The sequence below is a fragment of the Erinaceus europaeus genome, chromosome 14 (genome assembly GCF_950295315.1).
Source record: "Erinaceus europaeus chromosome 14, mEriEur2.1, whole genome shotgun sequence".
In the NCBI taxonomy this organism is placed as follows: domain Eukaryota; kingdom Metazoa; phylum Chordata; class Mammalia; order Eulipotyphla; family Erinaceidae; genus Erinaceus; species Erinaceus europaeus.
The window spans coordinates 26,943,459-26,966,842 of record NC_080175.1 but is presented as its reverse complement, the minus strand read 5'-3'; the positions used below and the strand labels follow the sequence as shown (position 1 = coordinate 26,966,842).

Sequence of the window (23,384 nt, the reverse complement as noted above, 5' to 3'; positions counted from 1 at the left end):
TTCTCCTGTGACTCTTTTTCTCTCATTCTTTTTAAACATTTATTTATTTATTTATTAGATAGAGACAGAGAAATTGAGATAGAGGAGAGACAGAGAGGGAGAGACAGGAGCCAAGTGGTGGCGCACCTGGTTAGGCACACACATTACAGTGCACAAGGACCCAGATTCAAGCCCCTGGTCCCCACCTGGAGGGGGAAAGCTTCACAAGTGGTGAAGCAGGGCTGCAGGTGTCTATGCCTCTCTCTATCTCCATCTCCCCCTGCCCCTCTCAATTTCTCTGTGTCTCGGTCTCATAATAAATAAATAATATTTAAAGGGGGGAGGGAGACAGAATAACACCTGCAGCCCTGATTCACCACTTGTGAAGCTTTCCCCCTCCAGGTGGGGACCAACTGCTTGAACCTGGGTCCTTGAGCACTGTAATGTGTGCTTTTATATTATTAGTAGTAGTGGTGATTTAATAATGATTGACAAGTTTGTGAGATAAGAGGTATAGAATTCCACACAATTCCCACCACCAGAGTTCCATATCTAGTCCCCTCCATTGAAAGCTTCTCTATTCTTTATCCCTCTGGGAGTATGGACCAAAGATCTTTAAGGGGTGCAGTAATGTGTTCTCTTAACCAGGTGTGCCACCACCTGGCGCCTATGTTTCATACTCCATATCCAGTAACCCACCCCAAAGTTAAAGTCACTGCACAAGAATGGCAGGCACTTACTGTACTGAGATTTTCTCATGTGCATCTGCTATGAACATGCTGCCCACCTGTGGAAGAAAAGGGGAATTGCATAAGTATAGAGGGGAAGTGTGAGAGGCACTCTGCGCCTACGAAGCATTCAGTTGGTAAAAATAATACTGTTTGCAGCCATAAAATACTGGTCCTCTAGTCAGTCTCTCTCTCTCTCTCTCTTTCTCTCTCTCTCTCTCTCTCACACACACACACACACACACACATGCTCTTTAAAGAGTCAGAAGTTGTAAATGAACTCATGAGAATTTTACCAAATTATCTTTTTTTTTAAATTGGGGGGTTAGTTCGGCAGTAGTGCAACAGGTTAAGTGAACATGGTGCAAAGCACAAGGACCGGCAAAAGGATCCCAGTTCAAGCCACCGGTTCCCCACCTACAGGGGAGTCGCTTCACAAGCAGTGAAGCAGATCTGCAGGTGTCTATCTTTCTTTCCCCCTCCTCTCTCCATTTCTGTCCTGTCCAACAATGATGACATCAACAACAACAACAATAATAACTACAACAATAAAAAAACAAGGGCAACAAATGGGGAATTAATGTCTTACAATTCACAGTAAATACAATAGTTTGTACATGCCTAACATGTCCCAGTTTTCCACATAACAATACAACCCCCACTAGGTCCTCTGCCGTCATGTTCCAGGACATGAACCCTCCACCCACCCACCCCAAAGTCTTTTGCTTTGGTGCAGTACACCAACTCCAGTCCATGTTTTACTTAGTGTTTTCCCTTCTCATCTTGTTTTTCAACTTTGACCCAAATTACCTTTTCTTAAATGGATTTTAAAAACATATTACCAGCATTTTTGTCTATCTCAACCCTCCTTCCCAAGGTATAAGTGAGTAAATGTTAATGCAGATATTCTTATCACTTTCCATCTTTCTGGGAATTGCTTCTTTGAAGTCAGAAACTCACTCACTAATTCATGAAGACTATCACAGCAGGCTTTTATCTGGCACAGCACTGTCTTCAGGGGACTATTTTGGTATGCAGATGAAAACTGTTTATGTGCAATCCACTATATATCTTTTTCCAGAAAGATTTTATTAGGGGTGGGGGAGAAAGCATAATGGTTATGAAAAAGACTTTCACGACTGAGGCTCCAAAATCCTAGGTACAATCCCCAGCACTACTATAAGGCAAAGCTGACTGGTGCTCTGGTAAAAATAATAATAAATTAAAATATTTTACTAGACAATTACCTAGATACTAATGCTGCAATTACGCAGTCACTAATACATTTCTTAAATGTATTTAACTTGTGGTCCAGGCGATAGCACAGTTGATAAAGCATTGGACTCTCAAGCATGAGGTCCTGAGTTCAATCCCTGGCAGCACATGTACCAGAGTGATGTCTGGTTCTTTCTCTCCTCCTATCTTTCTAATTAATAAAAAATAAAATGTTTTTTAAAAATGTATTTAACTTATAAATGAGTAGTAAGATAAGCCTTTATTAAAACCATGGGAAAAATATATATATATTTATTTATTTATTTATTATGAGAGAGAGAACAGGAGCATCACTCTGTTACATGGCATGCCAGGAATCAAACTCATTACTTCATGTTTGGAAGTACAGTGTGCTAGACACAGTATCATCTCCTAGGCTGCTCCTATTGTCCACTTTAAAGATCACAAATATTGGGGGCTGAGAAAAAACCCACCCAGGAAAACATGAACCTTGCCTTGCTTGAAGCTCTAAGGTCTGAGACCTGACACCACATGGGAGCACCCCAGATGGCACCGGGAGAGCTCTACGGGTGCTGGAGCAGTTCTGTGATATCTCTCGTCTCTTGTTCTTCCTCCCTGTCTTCTCTCTTGCTCTCTCCTTCTCTCTCCAAAAAAACAAAGACTAGGAAATAAGGTAAAGAGGTTGTGCGGTTATTTCACACAAATGCAATATCCTGGGTCCATTCTCTGAAGCCACATGTAAAAGAAAATAAATCACAAGATCTTTAATTTGTACTCTGTGGGCAGAACTGAGTAAGTAAATCGGGTAGGCTGCCTCTAACATGTACAATAACAGAGGCACTGAAAAAACTATCATTCCTCTAAAACTCCTTTTTCTACCTGCTTACTGATGCTCAAAACTTCATTTGCTTACTGCAAAATTTTTTCTTGTTGGCTAAAAGGGAAAAAAACCCTGGGACCCATGTAATTATATCTAATTCATTTAACCAAACATCAATATAATCCTCATACTATTCTGACCTCTGAGAAACTTATTTATGTCTCAGAGCTAAAGAGTTTTGTGAAGTCTTTCTGAGAGTGGCCTCTAAGGAAGAAAAAGGAAAGAAGGCATAGGCATTGTTTATGTGTTTGGGAGGGGACCTGCCTTTCTGAAGGGATGAGGCAATGAGGTGTGCAACTACTCAAGCACTGTCTTCCCTACACCTGCTTCTCTGAATACTAACACCCAAGAAGAAAATCTTTCTGAATCTGCTCAGATTCTATGGCTTTCTAGACCTGTCTTTTAAAAATCAGTCCCCAGATCAGGAGATAGTTCAGTATTTTCACACAAGAACTGGATGTCTGAGGTCCCAGGTTTAACTCTTAGCACTGCCATATGCCAGAGCTGAACAGTGATCTCGTGTGTCTGTCTCTGATCTTTTCTCTATCATAAAAATAAATAAACAGGACAGAAGACAGCTCACTTGATAAGGTGCACACCTTACCATGCTCAAAGACCTGGGTTTGAGCACCAGCACCACAGCTTACCTGGGAATACATGGCTACTTCCCAAACTAGTGAAACTGTGGTGTTTCCCCCCACCCCCTTTTCTCCTCTCTCTCTCTCTTTCTCTCTCTCTCCCCCCTCTCCCTCTTTTTATCTGAAATATAGAGAATGAACAAGTCAACCTGAAAGCAGTGGAATCATGCATGTACAAGGTCTTAGCACACAAACATAAAACAACTAAGAAACAGCCCCAGATTATTTGATCCAAAATGCTTATGGTGTCAAGATTGAAACATCTTGTAGAGAAGTCTTACAAAATGGACTTCAAACCTTAAGCCTTTAAAGAAGTGGCTTAGACCTACTGTACCAACCCTTTAACTCCAGGGTCCACTAGAAGGAATCAAATGGCCACAGCAGACAGTCAAGAAACACTCAGGGTTAAACTCAGGTCTAATGTCTGGCTTGGTCAATAAGGTTGTCAGAGCTTTGTTTATTTTTGATTTTTTTTTTTTGTAGTGCCACTGCTCCCAAGTTTACCTTTTCATTCATTTTATTTCAGACAAACAGAGGAGAGCTATCACAACACTGCCCCACTTGCCAGAGTACCCCCAGTGCTGTGCTGCTTCTGGGAGGTGCCAGCTTGAAGCTGGGGCTCTGGGCACAGTAAGGCACATGTGTTAGCTATCTTCCATTCTAAGCATCAACTCTTTTTCTTTCAATATTTATCTTAATGAAAGAGACAGATAGAGGGCTGGGGAGATAGCATAATGGTTATGCAAAAAGCCTTTCATACCTGAAGCACTAAAGGTCCCAATTCAATCTCCAGCACCACCATAAGGCAGAGCTGAGCAGTGCTCTGGTAAAAAATAATAATAATAAAAATAAAATACAATTGTTTGAAAAAAATAAAGAGGGGGAGCTAGAGCGCTGCTCAGCTCTGGTTTATGGTGGTACTAAGGATTGAACCTGGGACCTTGGAACCTCAGACATGAAAGACCTTTTGTGTAACTGTTATGCTATCAGCATCAAACTCTTTAGGAAGCAAAAATCTGAGGTAAATGGTACCATTTTTAGCCTTTAAAAACAGAAGGGATCTGGAACCAGAAAAGACCTAGAATTGCCAAAACAATCTTGAGAAAAAAGAACAGAACCGGAGGCATCACACTCCCAGATCTCAAACTGTATTATAGGGCCACTGTCATCAAAACTGCTTGGTACTGGAACATGAACAGACACACTGACCAGTGGAATAGAATTGAGAGCCCAGAAATGAGGCCCCACACGTATGGACATCTAATCTTTGACAAAGGGGCCCAGACTATTACATGGGGAAACCAGAGTCTCTTCAACAAATGGTGTTGGAAACAATGGGTTGAAACATGCAGAAGAATGAAACTGAATCACTCTATTTCACCAAATACAAAAGTAAATTCCAAGTGGATCAAGGACTTGGATGTTAGACCAGAAACTATCAGATACTTAGAGGAAAATATTGGCAGAACTTTTTTCCGCATAAATTTTAAAGACATTTTCAATGAAACGAATCTAATTACAAGGAAGACTAAGGCAAGTATAAACCTATGGGACTACATCAAATTAAAAAGCTTCTTCACAGCAAAAGAAACCACTACCCAAACCAAGAGACCCCTCACAGAATGGGAGAAGATCTTTACATGCCATACATCAGATAAGAGTTTAATAACCAACATATATAAAGAGCTTGCCAGACTCAACAACAAAACAACAAATAACCCCATCCAAAAATGGGGGGAGGACTTGGACAGAATATTCACCACAGAAGAGATCCAAAAGGCCGAGAAACACATGAAAAAATGCTCCAAGTCTCTGATTGTCAGAGAAATGCAAATCAAGACAACAATGAGATATCACTTCACTCCTGTGAGAATGTCATACATCAGAAAAGGTAACAGCAGCAAATGCTGGAGAGGGTGTGGGGTCAAAGGAACCCTCCTGCACTGCTGGTGGGAATGTCAATTGGTCCAACCCCTGTGGAGAACAGTCTGGAGAACTCTCAGAAGGCTAGAAATGGACCTACCCTATGATCCTGCAATTCCTCTCCTGGGGATATATCCTAAGGAACCCAACACACCCATCCAAAAAGATCTGTGTACATATATGTTCTTGGCAGCACAATTTGTAATAGCCAAAACCTGGAAGCAACCCAGGTGTCCAACAACAGATGAGTGGCTGAGCAAGTTGTGGTATATATACACAATGGAATACTACTCAGCTGTAAAAAATGGTGACTTCACCATTTTCAGCCGATCTTGGATGGACCTTGAAAAAATCATGTTGAGTGAAATAAGTCAGAAACTGAAAGATGAATATGGGATGATCTCACTCTCAGGGAACCTGAAATGGAATTGGAGTATTACACCAAAGTAAAAGACTCTGGGGTGGGTGGGTGGGTGGGAAGAATACAGTTCCATGAAAAATGATGAATGAAATAGTGGGGGTTGTATTGTTAAATGGGAATCTGGGGAATGTTATGCATGTACAAACTATTGTATTTATTGTTGAATGTAAAGCATTAATTCCCCAATAAAGGAATAAATTATAAAAAAAATAATAATAACCACAACGAAGCTACAACAAGGGCAACAAAAGGGGGGAAAAAATGGCCTCCAGGAGCGGTGGATTCATGGTGCAGGCACTGAGCCCAGCAATAACCCTGGAGGAGGAAAAAGAAAAAAAAAAAAAAGAATAGGAAGCTATCAAGGGAGAGGGTTGGATAGGGAGCTCTGGGGGGTGGGCATTGTGTGGAAATGTACCCCTCTTATCCTGTAGTCTTGTCAATATTCCCACTATAAAAAATTATTTCAACAAGGGCACCAAAAGGGAATAAATATTTTTTAAAATTTTTTAAATAAATAAATAAATAAATAACAGAAGGGATTACTAAAGGAAAAAAATCAATCCTCGAGGAATCAGTTTTCCCTTATCTCACTTGGGTTTAGAAATCACCAAATAAAATAGAGCTCTCAAAAAAAAAAAAAGAAAAAGAAAAAGAAATCTTCTCTGGGCCAGGATAGTGATGCAGTGGTAGACTCCATACCTTATATGCATTTAAATTCAATCCCTAGAACTTCAAGAGAAAGCAACAAAGACAGAAACAAATGTAGCTCCATGGTGCTTTGGAGACTCTTTCATCTCTCAAAAATTAAAAATTTGGGCCAGGGAGGTAGCCAGGGAGGAGAGCACATGCCTCACCCACATACAGCCCAGGATTCAATCCCTGATACTGCATAAAAAAAAAAAGGGGAGGGTGGGAGGGAGGGAAGGGAAAATCTGCTCTGAGCAACCTTTCTCCCCTCAGCATGCCACCACCTCAGATATCTAAACTTCTGAGTCTAGACTGATGTGCCCCTGCAGGATTCATGTAGTTCTGAGCAAGAGAAAACAAGCAGGACTTACCATATTTGTTAAAGCTGAGAAAAACCCACTCTGGTGTTCTTCTTCTTTGTCTTTATACTGCCTAGACAAAAATAACCAAATTCAACTTTACTACTATTAATCAAGTGTGCTTTTTGTTTTTGGCATGCTAGATTATCAGGGAAGGACACTCATAGAATTCACTGACTCCAGGGAACAAGAGCAATGGACAATCTAGCCGATGCTATTTCCCCTGCAAGCTAAGAGGCACCCATCTGCTCTTGACGCAGTGTGTCCACAAATGCCTGGCTACTTTAGGAGAGATATACAAAGCAGGCTGCACAACCTGTGAAACTGCTCTAACATATGGCTGATCCAGTTCTTTCCCAACAGACTAGTACTTGAAAAGTGTGACAGTGAAACTACTTTCAGGCTGTAACAGTGAAATTTTCGTTTGTTTTTGAAGGAAGAGGAGGGAAATCTGCGAGCAAAACTATTTGTGGAAATGAGACACATTTGAAATTCCAACACCCAATTACGTATGAGGAGAGTCTGGAGAGAAGTGAGAAAGATCATGCTTGGTCCCTGCCTGTATGAGAGATGCTTCTGGTTGCCATTCAGTGGACAGCAGATGCGTCTCCATCCACAACAAGAAGGAAAGCAGGCATCAGTGAAAAAGCCCCAGACACACATGAACTCTGAGGAGTGATAGGCTGATGCCCAGTGAAAAAAGACGCATCTGTCAAATTACAGCTGATTCAATGCTTTCTCCTTTAGTTTATAGTTGTACAAAAAAAGTGGGGGGCAGGTGGTAGCACACCTGGTTGAGCGTACATGTTACAATGTACAAGGAGCCAGGTTCGAGCCCCCAGGCCCCACCTAGAGAGGGAAAGCTTTGCAAGTGGTGAAGCAGTGTTGCAGGTGTCTCTCTGTCTCTCCCTCTCTATCACCCTCTGCCCTCTCGATTTCTGGCTATCTCTATCTAGTAAATAAAATAAAATAAAATAAAATTTATTTTAAAAAAAGCCAATGCTTCACAACTGTTTCCACACAGAAAAATTATATTTATATGATGCATTGGTCTAAATGGAAGAGTCTGCTTGTAACAGAAAACTAGTCCAAACACTTAGCATGAAATACCTAAGACAGCAAAAGAATATACCTAATTTTTTGCTTACACAAAAGATGGACATTCAATTAGTAGCTACTTGTCCTCCAGCAATAGAAATAATTTCTGCTAAATTTGTCAAGTCAGAGTAGAGCAAATACCAACAGCTATATCTCTAGAATATAAGGGGCTCTAATACAACTACTTCCTACTAAACTAATACTTACCGATTATATTCAGATAGAGCCTGAGCAATCACAAGCCCCATTCCCTAGAAAAGAAAAAAGATGTCACAGATAAAATAAGGGACTGTTAAAGCTGACTAGATCAAATAAAAACTAATTATACCTCCAATGGTCCAAGTCCAAGGTGCTCTACCTAAAAGTTGGCAACAAGGACAGAAACTCTGGTACGTACTGCCAAAGTACTGAAAGAAACTTGTGTGAAATTAGATTTCTGATCTAATTACCTTACTTAATCTTTCCAGAAAAGAGCAAAAACAGACGAAAGAGACCATCCCTGATCACAGATACTTCACTGGGATCACTGTCATGTCAAAAGAGAAAACTGAGTTGAAAAATCTTCCAACAATAAAAACTCTCTATTTAAAGGGGGGAAAAAAGCCTTAATTGAAGCAATAATGTGTCCCAGACTAAATGAAGATGCACAATGACAAGCCACTCTCTTTCAGGTCACAGAAAGCAGGAGTATAATGAGAACAAGTAGTAAATAAACATTAAAATGGTGGCCTACATGGCAGGAATTGCAAGTGATGGTCCTGAGTCCTAACCCCTATACCAAATATGTCAGAGTGATGCTTTACCGTACTCATTCTCAATTAATCAATCAATCAATCAATCAATCTCTCTCCCGTTCCTCTCATTGATAAATAAGCTCTAAAAAAAAAAAAATGTTAAAGTGAGAGTCAGGCAGTAGTGCAGCGGGTTAAGCACAGGTGCGCAAAGCGCAAGGACCAGCATAAGGATCCTGGTTCGAGCTCCTGGCTCCCCACCTGCAGGGGAGTCACTTCGCAGGTGGTGAAGCAGGTCTACAGGTGTCCTTCTCCCCCCACCCCCGTCTTCCCCTCTTCCCCTTCTCTCTCCATTTCTCTCTGTCCTATCCAACAACAATGACATCAATAACAACAACAATAATAGCTACAACAATAAAAAAATAAGGGCAACAAAGGGGAATAAACAAATATTTTTTAAAAATGTTAAAGTGATATCAGCTATTCCTCTAGAACATGACAGGCATAACACAATGATCAATTAAAACCACAAGAATGAATGTGGGTTTTTTAATATATATAAGGAAAATTAGGGAAATGAAGAGAGTAAAACAGAAAAAGGGTAAAGCAAGATGTCATCTTATTTCTAAAGAGATCAGATGTTAGTTCTCACACTTTCAGGGACCTACATAACAGATATACATTATTATCCTCCATGCTCCAGCTGCACTAAGTCAGGCTATAAATACCATATGGTTAGTTCTACAAGAAGGAATTTTCCATCATTTAATTATAAAAGACATCCTTTTAAAATTTCAGCTTTCTTAAGGTACAACAAAATACAATTTTCTAAAATATTTAAAGTATAGGGACTGGGAGATAGCTCACCCTGTAGAGCAAGCGTCTTACCACATGAGAGGTCCTGCATTCAGGCCCCAGAGCCCCACTAGAACATCACAGCACCAGGGGAATCTTCACAGGTGGTGGAGTGTTGCTGTGATGTCTCTACTGTCTCTGTGTTTTTCTTTCCCTATCCAAACTCAAAAGGATAAAGACATCCCGAGAGCAGTGGAACTGCACATGCACAAGGCCCAGGTGCTGCAATATATCTATATATTTAAAAAAGAATAGGTCATGGTGTATAGCACCAAAGTAAATTACTTATAGGAGAGGAGGGTATAAGTCCTGGTGCACAATGGTGGAGGAGGGCCTAGGCCAGGGCCGAGAGTGTTTTGTAGAAAACTGAGAAATTTTACATATGTATCAAAAAATATATTTATGGGAGTTGGGCAGTAGCACAGCGGGTTAAACGCAGGTGGCGTAAAGTGCAAGGATCGGTATAAGGATCCCAGTTGGAGCCCCTGGCTCCCCACCTGCAGGGGAGTCGCTTCACAGGCGGTGAAGCAGGTTTGCAGGTGTCTATCTTTCTCTCCCCCTCTCTGTCTTCCCCTCCTCTCTCCATTTCTCTCTGTACTATGCAACAACGATAACTTCAATAACAACAACAATAATAATTACAACAATAAAACAAGGGCAACAGAAGGGAATAAATATTTTTTAAAGTATATTTATTATAAGCCATTAATTCCATTAAAAAATTAATTAAAAAGGAAAAAATAACATTTATTAAAAGCGAATGTAAACTGGTCCAACCCCTGTGGAGAACAGTCTGGAGAACTCTAAAAAGGCTAGAAATGGACCTACCCTATGATCCTGCAATTCCTCTCCTGGGAATATATCCTAAGGAAGCCAACACACCCATCCAAAAAGATCTGTGTACACATATGTTCTTAGTAGCACAATAACAGCCAAAACCTGGAAGCAACCCAGGTGTCCAACAACAGATGAGTGGCTGAGCAAGTTGTGGTATATATATATATATACATACACGCACACACACAATGGAATACTACTCAGCTATAAAAAATGGTGACTTCACCATTCGACTTTTCAGCCGATCTTGGATGGACCTTGAAAAATTCATGTTAAGTGAAATAAGTCAGAAACAGAAGGATGAATATGGGATGATCTCACTCTCAGGTAGAAGTTGAAAAACAAGATCAGAAAAGAAAACACAAGTAGAACCTGAACTGGAATTGGCGTATTGCACCAAAGTAAAAGACTCTGGGGTAGGTGGGGGGGAGAATACAGATCCAAGAAGGATGACAGAGGACCTAGTGGGGGTTGTATTGTTATATGGAAAACTGGGAAATATTATGCATGTTCAAACTATTGTATTTACTGTCGAATGTAAAACATTAATTCCCTAATAAAGAAAATTTTTTTAAATCTTATCTTTTTTCTACTCTGCCTCTCTTCTGTAACTTCTGTGCTTTTAATCTTCTCATACTTTTCAAAGTAATCTCTCAAATTGTACTCTTCTATATCTTCTTTTTTAAAAAAAAGCGATGGCTCACTTTTAATTTTGAAAGTTTTAAATATTTAAAAATATCGTCCTGATTTAAAATATAATAAATAATAAATAAATAAATAATAGGGGCTGGGTGGTGATTCAACCAGCAGAATAGACATGCTATCATGCACAAGGACTAGGTTCAAGCCCCTGAGCCCACCTGCAAATGGCAAACTTCACAACCAGTGGTGTAGTGCTGCAAGTGTCTCTCCTTTGTCTCTCTCTCTCCCTCTCTCCATCTCTCACTTGCTATCAAAAAGACTAAAAAAGGAAAAATGGTCACTGGTAATAGTGAAGTTGTACAGGCACCCAGCCTTAACAATAACCGTGGTGGCAAAAAATAAATCAGGGAGCCGGGCTGTAGTGCAGCGGGTTAAGCGCAGGTGGCACTAAGCTCAAGGACCTGCGTCACCATCCCGGTTCGAGCCCCCGGCTCCCCACCTGCAGGCAGGTCCCTTCACAGGCGGTGAAGCAGGTCTGTAGGTGTCTGTCTTTCTCTCCCCCTCTCTGTCTTCCCCTCCTCTCCCCATTTCTCTCTGTCCTATCCAACAACGACGACATCAATAATAATAACTACAACAATTTTAAAAAAACAACAAGGGCAACAAAAGGGAATAAATAAAATTAATTAATTAATTAATTAAATTAAATAAAATAAATCAATATAGTGAAGGCTACATACACAGTGATCTGATATGCCATCTAAACCTTCCATTCTTGAAAATGTTGACTGTAAGACTGTCAAAGTAGCTCACTTGGATTGTGTGCTGCTTTGCAATGTATGCAACCTAGGGTTAAACCCAGCCCCTACCACACTGAAGGCAACTTCAAGGCTGTGGTCTCTTTCATTGGATTTCTATACTAAAAAACAAAAGTTAAATAAATAAACAAATCTCGACCACATAATAACTAATCTCAGCACAACATAACATAAACTAACATTTCATCACAATTAGAAATGTCTTCTTAAACCTTTCCATAAAAAGATGAGTAAGGGAGTTGGGCGGAAGCGCACGGGTTAAGCGCATGTGACGCAAAGCACAAGGACCAGATCCCGGTTGGAGCGCCAGGCTCCCCACCTACAGAGGAGTGGCTTCACAGGCGGTGAAGCAGGTCTTCAGGTGTCAAAAAATAAATAAATAAATAAATAAATAAATAAATAAAAGATGACTGAATAAGACAGTCTCCCAGGTGCTCTCTACAAAGAAACATTGACTCCTTTCATACTTATGAAATTTACACAATAGTTCTTTGTTCTAAATATCGGCTGAAAGTAAGGTCACTGAATGCAAGTCATTAAAACAACATACAAGTTCTAGATACTCACATTAAGAGTGGCCTCATCATCCACAATAGACAACTTCACAATATAAGGATTCACGGACTATTAAACAAGAAGAAAGACTCAAGGTGAGTGTGACCCAATTAAGAACACATTACCTATTTAAATAAGGGATAATAAACATGCTTCAATAATGTCCATTCTCTATATGAAGACTCCTAATACCCAAGCCCACCCATCTCACCAGCAGACTCTATTCATTCCCAATATATCTTTCAGTGGACACAAGCATTCACCAAGCATGGGCATGCATGCATGTGTGAGAAAGCGCATGTGCGCGCACATACACACACACACACACACACACACACACACACACACACACACACACACACACACACACACACACACCCCAATTCAGTTCTACCAGCATTTTCCCTTAGACTAAATCAGTCAAGCAGACAGGTCATCTCTGTCATTTCTCCCTTATTTCCCTCTTATTTGTTTCTAAGAAGTGTAGACTCCACAAAATTCACTTTGTCCTTTGCTTACAATAATTCACTAAGCCCTTTGGGACTGGTGTCTTCTGGTGAACATAAAAGCTTCTTTGCCATAAGGCACACATTTATAAATTGCTAACTTACATTCTCATCCCACAGGCTCTCTAACCATTCCACAATCTATATGCAGGAGCTGATTCACCCACCCGTAATACAAGGCCACCTTGGGGGTGGAAAGTGGCAGCTGCTTAATAGGCAGAGAGGCCATTTACGAATCTGACTCCCAAATAACACTGCAGGGGAACTGAAAAAAAGGATGTAATTACCCAAATTACAATCTGGTCAGGACACTGGGATTTAATGATTGTCCCATCACTTATAGTGTTAGAAGATTCCTTGGGTTTTTCCAGACCCAATCTCAGCAAGGTAGCATATGGAAATGGACATATATTTAAACTCATTAAGCAGTTGTACCATCTCCTAGCTGTGGAAAGAGAACCAATGACCTACCCACCTTGAAAATATCCCACCCATGGGATGTGGAAAAAGACCTTATCCACATCAGGCACAAATCCTAACCCATGGGAAGCAAGAAACAATAGTTCTCAGATTGGTTGTTTTCACAGCAACCAAGAAAACTTATTACTGAAAAAGCTGGAAACTCAACTAAAAGACCAACACCCCCTGCCATTTAGACCTTATTTCATGAAGTTTCTATGGACATCTTTTAAATAAAAATGGGGAACAGAGACTGACCAGGGAAGAAGGTAGATAGTATAATGGTTATGAAAAGAGACTCTCATGTCTGAGGCTCCAAAGTCCCAGGTTCAATCCCCTGCACCACCACAAGCCAAAGCTAAGCAGTGCTCTGGTAAAAAGAGAGAGAGGGAGAGGGAGAGGGAGAGGGAATGGCAGTTTTGCTTTCTTAACAGTCCAAATGCTTATAAGGTTTTGTTGAACACAACTGAAGGAGGTACAACCCACTCTTTGGTCACTTTATCTGAAAGAGTAAGACATGCATCTCATTTTCCTACCACCAACGACACTAAAAAAAATCCTTAGGACCAGGCAGTGGCACACCTGATTAGGTAGGTACATTACAGTATGCAAGGTCCTAGGTTCAAGCCCCAGTTCCCACCTGCAGAAGGAAAGCTTCATGGGTGGTAAAGCAGGGCTGCAGGTGTCTGTCTCTTTCCCTATCTCCCCTCCCCTCTCAATTTCTCTGTCTCTCTCCAATAATAAATCAATAAAAATATTCAAAAGAAAAAGTCCTGCTGATACTACAGAATTCAAACAAGACTCAATCTAAGTGGATCCTTCAAAAAGAAAGTCAGGTATAAGTTTTATCTAAAGGTGCCACCATGAGAAAAGCAACAAGAGAAGAAGCACAAATTTTTGAAAGCCCTAGTTACTCACCTTCCACAAAGTCAACTGTGTCTTAGGTGATAATAAGAAACATCTCATTACCAACAACAGTTTTAGCAGCAGCTGAGGAAATTTAAGGTGGCTACGAGCAAGAGTTTAAGTTCCAGATCATACACTTATTAACTGTGACAAGTTGCACACATTGTTTAGCCTAAACTCAATTTCCTCATCTGTAAACTGTGGATAATGTTTTTGGGGTGTCTCTCTCTCCTTCTCCGGCAGGGGTGGCCTCCAGGGGAAAGGTAACGGGCTGGTTCTTTCTCGTTCACGACAGGGGTGACACGAAGTAAAAGACACCAGGGGACTCTTAGCGTGAATCTAGAATCTGAGTGCTAGAATCCCAGAATCCTAGAGTCCATTTATTAGCAAAGTGGACATGAGTTAAATAGAAAAGCAATGAAGTTAATTATTGTTGAAATATGACAGAAATTACAGGTTTCTTAACAGTCAGCATTCCCCTAAGGTAGGGGGCTGGTATGACAGGAATTGATGAGAGGTAGGGGGCTGGTATGACAGGAATTGATGGGATACAAGATAGTTATTCTCCATAACACAAGCAACTTAATTATCCAAAGGTATTTGAGAGAAGCATAGGGGTTAAACCTGTAGGGTGAGACAGAAAGAAGACGGATATCAAAAGGGCATATAGTTTGGAATTTCTCTTGTCTGGGGTCTGAGGTGTGTGATGAAGTGTGTGATAAGGTGTGTTCTTCTGTGATCAGAAGGTGACTTTGAATAAGTGAATCTGTGGCCATGTGGCCTGCAGTTAATGGAGGGAAGTATTGGAGTTACTGTGGGCCTGAGAGTCAAGAAGGAAAGAACCAAGTATGAGTTTCCCCCCTTATGCTCACCTCGGTTGAGAGAGACTTACCAAGAGGTTATCTTCTCAGACCTCCATCCAAAGATGGGGGTGGTTCTCCCTAAGCTCTATCAGGCTTACACATGTTCCCAACATAATGTTTTCTTCCTTGGGGTTTCTTAATGAAACTTAATTGAAATAAAGTATGTAAAATACCTAGCATGTGATCCAGGAGGTTGCGCAATGGATAAAGCATTGGGCTCTGAAGCATGAGGTCCTGAGTTCAATCCCCGGCAGCACATGTACCAGAGTGATGTCTGTTTCTCTTCTATCTTTATCATAAACAAGTAAATTCTTTAAAAAAAAAAATAACAAAATACCTAGCATAATATTTGGCATATAGTAATGGCTCAGTAATCAGCAGCTATATTTTTCTTATATTTTTATTACATTCAAAGGAAAAATTTTAAGGGGGGGGGGAAGAGGGCAAGTGAAAGAAAAAACCTAAGTCGCAACCAGCATAAATATTTTTGTGATTTCTGGGAAACAACATGTTCAAGAGTGTTGAAGATTGAGCCACTTTATTTCAGTAAAATAGACAACCAGAACTTAATGCTGTGAGAATTTCTACTCTACAAGACAATATTGATGTTCCTTTTTAAAAAAGATTTTATTAATTTATGAGAAAGATAGGAGGAGAGAGAAAGAACCAGACATCACTCCGGTACATGTGCTACCAGGGATTGAACTCAGGGCCTCATGCTTGAGAGTCTAATGCTTTATCCACTGTGCCACCTCCAGGAGCACAATATTCCTTAACATTATACACCAGTTGTGCTGATTGTGTTTTAAAACTGGAAGCAGGGGGTCACAGAGTGTGAGGCGCAAGGATCCTGGTCACTTTCCAATCTGTGAAGCAGGTCTGCAGGTGTCCTTCTCTCCCCTCTCTGCCTTCCCCACCTTTCTCAATTTCTCTCTGTCCTATCCAACAACAGCAGCAGTAGCAACAATGGAAAAAAGATGGCCGCCAGAAGCAGAGGATTTGTAGTGCAGGCACCAAGTCCCAGTAATAACCCTAAAGGCAAAAACAAACAAACAAACAAACAAACAAAACGAAGCAATCTACTTTTCATCCAGACAAAATTACAAACTCAGTGGATCTTTGATTTTATTTATTATTTGATAGAACAAACAGAGATTGAGAGGGGAGGTAGAGAAGGAGAGAAGTTGGTAGACGTGCTTCACTACTCATGAAGCTCTCTCCCTGCAAGTAGGGAGCTCAAACCCAGGTCCTCACACATGGTAATATGCACACTGACTCAGGTGCACCACTGCTCAACCCCGATCTTTGCTTTTATAATAGGCTCCTGACTTTACTTTAATCAATACCTAACCATACTTATCATTTTGCTTTTTATGTAGTGCCGGGAGTGAACCCAGGGACCCAAGGACTTACATATGCATGATTCCACTGAGTTCCCCAGCCCATTTTTTTTTTTTTTGATAGAAGCAAAGAGAGAGAGATGCAGAGAGAGAGAGTGAAAAACCACAGCACCAAAGTTCTTTCAATGTGGTGGGAGCTGGGCTGGTACACATGGCAAAGCAGTATTCTATCCAAATAAGCTCCATCAGTGATCCATACCCTCCACACAATTTTTATTGTACATTTTGAGAGAGACAGAGAAGGAGAAAGGAAAAGAGGGAAAGACAGGAGACACCAAAGTACTGCCACACCATCCATGGAGTTCCTTTGGTGCAGTCTGGGATGCTCCCATGTGGCTCTGGTGATTGTAACCAGGGTCTCATGTTTTACATATGCAGCCCTTTCCTGGACACCTCCCCCAATACCCATTTGCACTGCGTTTCCAAAAGTTTTTCTTTTCTTCTTCTAAATCTTTAGATAAAAGGACTAAAATGGGTACACTGAGGAACAATTATCTACACTTACTACATGACATCTTGTCCATTACTTACATCTCTTAAATCCAGCACCTATTGGCCACCTCTGTATTGAGTTAGCCATAGTCTCTCTCAGTCTTCTGCCATTTTCTACTTCTTTTTTTTTTAGGATTTATATTATTTTGGGAGAGAGAGAACCAGAGTACCACTCTGGCACATATGGTGCCAGGGATCATACTTGGGCACTGGGCAGAAGAGACAGCATAATGGTTATGAAAAGAGACTCTCATGCCTGAGGTTATAAAGTCCCAGGTTCAATTCCCCCACCATCATAAGCCAAAGCTGAACAGTTCTGGTAAAATTTAAAAAATAGATTAATTAATTTTAAAAAAATGGAACTTCAGGGGTCAGGCGGTAGCGCAAAGGGTTAAGTGCACATGGCACCAGGTGCAGGTGCAAGGAGCCATAAGGATCCCAGTTTGAGCCCCCGGCTCCCCACCTTCGGGGGGGTCACTTCACGATCGGTGAAGCAGGTCTACAGCTGTCAATCTTTCTCTTCCCCTCTCTGTTTTCCCTTTCTCTCTCCATTTCTCTCTGTCCTATCCAACAACAATAACATCAATAACGATAAAACAACAAGGGCAATAAAAGGGGGGGGGAAGCCTCCAGGAGCAGTGGATTCATAGTGCAGGCACCAAGTCTCAGCAATAATCCTGGAGGCAAAAAAAAAAATGGAACTTCATGCTTATAAGTCCAGAATTCTGGAAGTCGGGTGGTAATGGAGTGGGTTAGGCGCAGGTGGCGCAAAGCGCAAGTACTAGTGTAAAGATCCTGATTCAAATCCCCGGCTCCCCACCTGCAGGGGAGTCGCTTCACAGGCAGTGAAGCAGGTCTGCAAGTGTCTATCTTTCTCTCCCCCTCTCTGTCTTCACCTCCTCTCTCCATTTCTCTCTGTCCTATCCAACAATGATGACATCAATAACAACAATAACTACAACGATAAAACAACAAGGGCAACAAAAGGGAATAAGTAAATATATATATTTAAAAAAATAATAATAATAAGTCCAGAATTCTATCACCACATCCCAAGCTGCCTCTGCATTTTTCTAGAAATGCTACAAGTTACCTCATGGTTATGGAATTGTTGGGAAATAGAATACTGTTTTCCCAATCACAGAAACTCTCGTACTAGTCTGCATAAAATTTCACCAGTTTTTGATTTTGCTATGTTCATGTATAATCCCTCATGTTCCTGTCAAAAAATCTTGTTCCATGCTCACCAGGCTTCCCTAGTAGATTTTAAAGAGTGTCTTATATCAAAAGCTGCAAAGCCCAGATAAATTATGCCCACTAGCTTACCCTTGCCTACTGTATTAATTCTTCAGGGCTTCTGACAGACTAAAGACACATGCCTCACTCTGGAAATACGATTTTCTCCAGTTCCCTGACCATGTCCAATTTTTCAGGCTGACATTTCAGAGAGCCCTGCTGGGCTGAACCAGGGTTCAGTTCACATTTAGAGAAGCCAATCCATTGCTTCCTTATAGTGGCCAGCATCCAGCAAAATGTTCTGAACATATTCATTGTTGATGATGGAACTTTTCTATCACATGTAACTCAACTCTCTTTATCTTCTACATTATTCTTCAGCTATTTTTCTTGCTAATGGTAATATTGTTTCAGCAGCTACTGTACATGACAGAGACCAAAATGTCTCCCATACCAGCCCTTCAGATCACCAGTAAAACAAATTTTGGTTAAAAATTATATATCTGGGGTGGGGAAGATAGCATAAAGGTTGTGCAAAGAGACACTCATGCCTGAAGCTCTGAAGTTCCAGGCTTACTCCCCCGCACTATCTTAAGCCAGTAGGTGGCTCACCTGGGTTCAAGTCCCCAAGTCTCCACGGGCAAAGCGGAAGTTTCACAAGCTCCACTGCTTATGAAAGAGTACTGCAGGCAGGGTCTGGTGGTAGCGCACCGGGTTAAACACACATGTCGCAAAGCGCAAGGATCCCAATTCGAGCCCCGGGCCCCCCACCTGCAGAAGGCTTGCTTCACAAGCGGTGAAGCAGGTCTGCAGGTGTCTTTCTCTCCCCCTCTCTGTCTTCCCCTCCTCTCTTAATTTCTCTCTGTCCTATCCAACAACAATGGCAATAACAACTACAAAGGCAACAAGGACAACAACAGCAACAAAAAGAGTACTGCAGGTTATCTCTCTCTGCCTCTCCCTCTCTCCCCCCATCTACATCTATCAAAATAAATGTTTTACATTACATATTTATTTGTAGCACTACACACTGTCAGTCCTACAAGATAATAATAATAAGTAAGATTTCCTCTTCCATCTTTTAATCTTTTCCAGCAGGGCATGAAGATTATTATCACCCCTTGCCAGTCTTTAGAGGAATCACTATATACAACTAGCCATGAGATATACTGGCAAAAAAAAAAAAAAAAATATATATATATATATATATACATACATACACACATATCAAGTAAAGCACAACTTTGTGACAACCTATATTAGAATCATCAAACAAGTAAATGAAAAAAAAAATGAAGTTAATTTAGACGCCTCCTCCACACTCAATCCAAGATCTGTTTCCTCCTTAACTTGAGGTCAGAATCCATAAACCTAATAGCAACTTAGATACAACAAATGACAGTCAAGGCTTTAACAGAGAGTCTAAGCTGTCAGACAAGTAGTGACAACAAAACTGGAAAAGGGCAAAACACTGGCTCACTTAATGATGCCCCTTTTGGTCAATACTAGGCCACTTCCTCACCTGGGGTCCTAGTCAGAGAATCCTTGGACTCCCACACAGATACTATTCTCTACATCGATACGGGCCTAGAGCTCTAACATATCCCTCTCTTTATCACCACTGGTCACTTCCATCAAGAGTGTTTTGTGGGCCTCTCCAGGACCTTAACCTCACTATGAACTAGCAATGGTAAAGACTGTCCCACTCAGGAGTTGGGCTGTAGTGAAGGGGGTTAAGAGAAGATGGCGCAAAGCGCAAGGACCGGCATAAGAACCTGGTTTGAGCCCCCGGCCCCCTACCTGCAGCGGAATCGCTTCACAAGCCATGAAGCAGGTCTGCATGTGTCTATCTTTCTCTCCCCCTCTCTGCCTTCCCCATCTCTCTCCATTTCTCTCTGTCCTATCCAACAACAAAGACATCAATAACAACAACAATAATAACTACAACAATAAAACAACAAGGGCAACAAAAGGGAATAAATAAATAAATGTTTTTTAAAAAGACTGTCCCACTCTTCAAAGGGAGGCTGGGTTATCCTACTCTGCCACTCAAGGAAGACTAGTCCTGTAGTATATGCAGCCTAGAGTGTTCCCAGCTGTGACCAAGAACTGTGAGCTCAGACTGACAGGGACTCAGAGGTTATACAGGTTCTTGAGCTAAATATGAATATACATGGGCACTGGCTCAGACTGATGTTGTAAACAGTTAATGATATATATACACATTTTGTTCTGTTTTTTCCAAGTTTGGGAGCTACTTCCTGACCTAGTCCACTTTCTAGTTCCATTCTCAACTCTAACACCATCTTCCCAGACAATATTTCTTGTCCACCTCCATGTTAGCTATCAAACTCAAGCAAAGATTACTAAAGTCATGAGCCCCTAGGAACAAACCTAAAAGAGACATCCTAGCTTCTTTCCATTCTAAGATCCCTAGTCGTATCTACTCTATTCCATTCTTTAGTTCTTGTTTTTATTTCTTTATTTTGCCTCCAGTATTATTACTCGGGCTTGGTGCCTGCACTATCAATCTACTCCTGGTGGCCATTTTTTTCCATTTTCTATCAGGTAGGACAGATAGAAATTCAGAGTGGAGGGGAAATAGAGAAAGTCACCTGCAGGCCTGCTTCACCACTTGTGAAGAAACCCCCCTGCAGCTGGGGGCTCGAACTAGGAACCTTACCCAGGTCCTTGTGCTTCCTACTATGTGCACTTAACCCAGTGTGCTACCACCCGGCTCCCAATTTGGTTCTTGTTTATTAAACACTTTGTCCTGCTTTATGTCTTACTGCCTTTTAACCACCAAGCTGTAGATGCTACTGATTCCCTCTTGAACTCTCTGGGACACATGACCTCATCAATGTGTCCCAGACCCTCAGCTCTCCAGAGCCCTATCATATGTACTAGGGAAAGATAGAGACAAGCTGGAGATGTCGATCAACCTGCAAATGTCATGCCCAGCAGAGAAGCAATTATAGAAGCCAGAACTCTCACCTTTGGCACCCCAAAAAGAATTTTGGTCTGGGAGTCGGGCTGTAGTGCAGCGGGTTAAACACACATGGCACGATGTGCAAGGACCGACTTAAGGATCCCAGTTCGAGCCCCCAGCTCCCCACCTGTGGGGGTAGGGGGTCACTTCACAAGCAGTGAAGCAGGTCTGCAGGTATCTATCTTTCTTTCCTCAACTCTGTCTTCCCCTCCTTTCTCCATTTCTCTCTGTCCTACCCACAACAACAATATCAATAACAACAATGATAAAAACAACAAGGGCAACAAAAAAGAAAATTAAATAAATAAAATTTTTTTTTAATTTTTTTGGTCCATACTCCCAGAGGGGAGAAATGTTAAAGGAAGGTGACCAGAGGGCTCTGAACCCTAACTATACTAGGACCTGAAACATTTGTCACAAGGCATTTTTTTTTAATTTATTTATTCTCTTTTGTTGCCCTTGTTTTTTTTGTGTTTTTTTTTTTTTTAAAGATTTTATTTACTTATTAAGGAGAAAGACAGGAGGAGAGAGGAAGAACCAGACATCACTCTGGTACATGTGCTGCTGGGGATCAAACTCAGGACCTCATGCTTGACAGTCCAAAGCTTTACCACTGCGCCACCTCCCAGACCACACGCCCTTGTTTTATTATTGTAGTCTACTCCCCCTTCCTCTTGACTTCTGGCTGTCTCTATCCAATAAATAAATAAAGATAATAAAAAATTTATTTAAAAAAAGGAAGTGAAGGTAGTACCGCAGAAATGAGTAATAATGGGCAAAAAATAGGTAGATAGAGGGATAGGCAGACATAGTCTAATCAACTCCTATCTGTGACCTGGAGAGAACTAATGGAGCTTCCACTGGAAGAGGATGAACACAGAACTCTGGTGGTAGGAAGTGTGGAATTATACCCCTATTATCTTATAATTTTGTAAATCAATATTAAATCATTTATAAAAATGTAAATATATATATGGGGGCAGTGGGTTCAAATCCCCCTACCTGCAGGATAGAAGTTTCACAAGCTGGGGTTGGGTGGAGGTGCGGCAGATTAAGCGCACATGACACAAAGTGCAAGGATCGGCGGAAGGATCCCAGTTTGAGCACCAGCTCCCTACCTGCAGGGGGGTCACTTCATAAGCAGTGAAGCAGGTCTGCAGGTGTCTATCTTTCTGTCCCTCTCTCTGTCTTCCCCTCCTCTCTCAATTTCTCTCTGTCCTAGCCACCAACAATAGCTATAATAACAATAACAATAAAAACAACAAGGGCAACAGAAATGGGCAAAATGGCCTCTAGGAGCAGAGGATTTGTGGTGCAGGCACCAAGCCCCAGCAATAACCCTAGAGGCAAAAAAAAAAAAAAAAAAAAGAATTTTCACAAGCTCCACTACTCTGTTTGAAAGACCAAGGCCCCATCCACTGTACCACCTCCTGGTTAGCTCCACTACTTATGAAGGAGTGCTGCAAGTATCTTTCTCTCTCTCTCTTCCTGCCTATCTGTCTCTCACTCTATCAAAATAAATAATTTGTTTTAAATTATACATTTATTTGTAGCACCACACACTATCTGTCAGTCTTACTAAGACAGTAAAAGTGACTGTGGCCAGGCGGTGGCACACCCAGCTGAGTGCACATGTTATGGTACACAAAGACCCAGGTTTGAGTCCCCACTCCCCACCTGCAGGGGGGATGCTTCACAACCAGTAAAGCAGATCTGTAGGTGTCTAGCTTTCTCTCTCCCTCCCCTCTCAATTTCTCTGTGTCCTATATAATGAGAGAAAGAGAGAGGTCAAAAGGAGGAGAGGGGAGGGGAGGTAAGGGGAAGGGAAGGGAGGGGAGGGGAGGAGGAAACTCAGTAACAGCCAGGGAGACAGCATAATGATAATAAAAAGGTCTCTCATGCCTGAGGCTTTGAGGTCTCAGGTTCAGTCCCCAGCACTACAATAAACCAGAGCTGGGAAGCACTCTAATCTCTCTGTCTCTCTCTGTCTCTGTCTCTCTCTCTCCCAGTATCATTTTCTTTTTTTTTTAAGATTTTATTTATTAATGAGGAAGATAAGAGAAAAAGAACCAGACATCAGTCTGGTACATGTGCTGCTGGGGATTGAACTCAGGACCTCATGCTTGAGAGTCTAGTGCTTTAACCA

The 23,384-nt window shown here is 41.3% G+C and overlaps 1 protein-coding gene across 2 annotated transcripts in view; it reads right to left on the bottom strand.

Moving 5' to 3' along the window:
- Window positions 1-23,384, bottom strand: part of ARMH3 (armadillo like helical domain containing 3) — a 258,857-nt gene that overhangs the window by 195,612 nt on the left and 39,861 nt on the right. For both annotated transcript variants that reach the window (XM_060171444.1, XM_060171445.1), the window contains exons 9-12: window positions 12,400-12,456; window positions 8,157-8,200; window positions 6,864-6,924; window positions 720-766 (exon numbers count right to left, since the gene is read on the bottom strand). In XM_060171444.1, coding sequence (XP_060027427.1) covers window positions 720-766; window positions 6,864-6,924; window positions 8,157-8,200; window positions 12,400-12,456 — 209 coding nt within the window. The remainder of the gene's footprint in view (window positions 1-719; window positions 767-6,863; window positions 6,925-8,156; window positions 8,201-12,399; window positions 12,457-23,384) is intronic.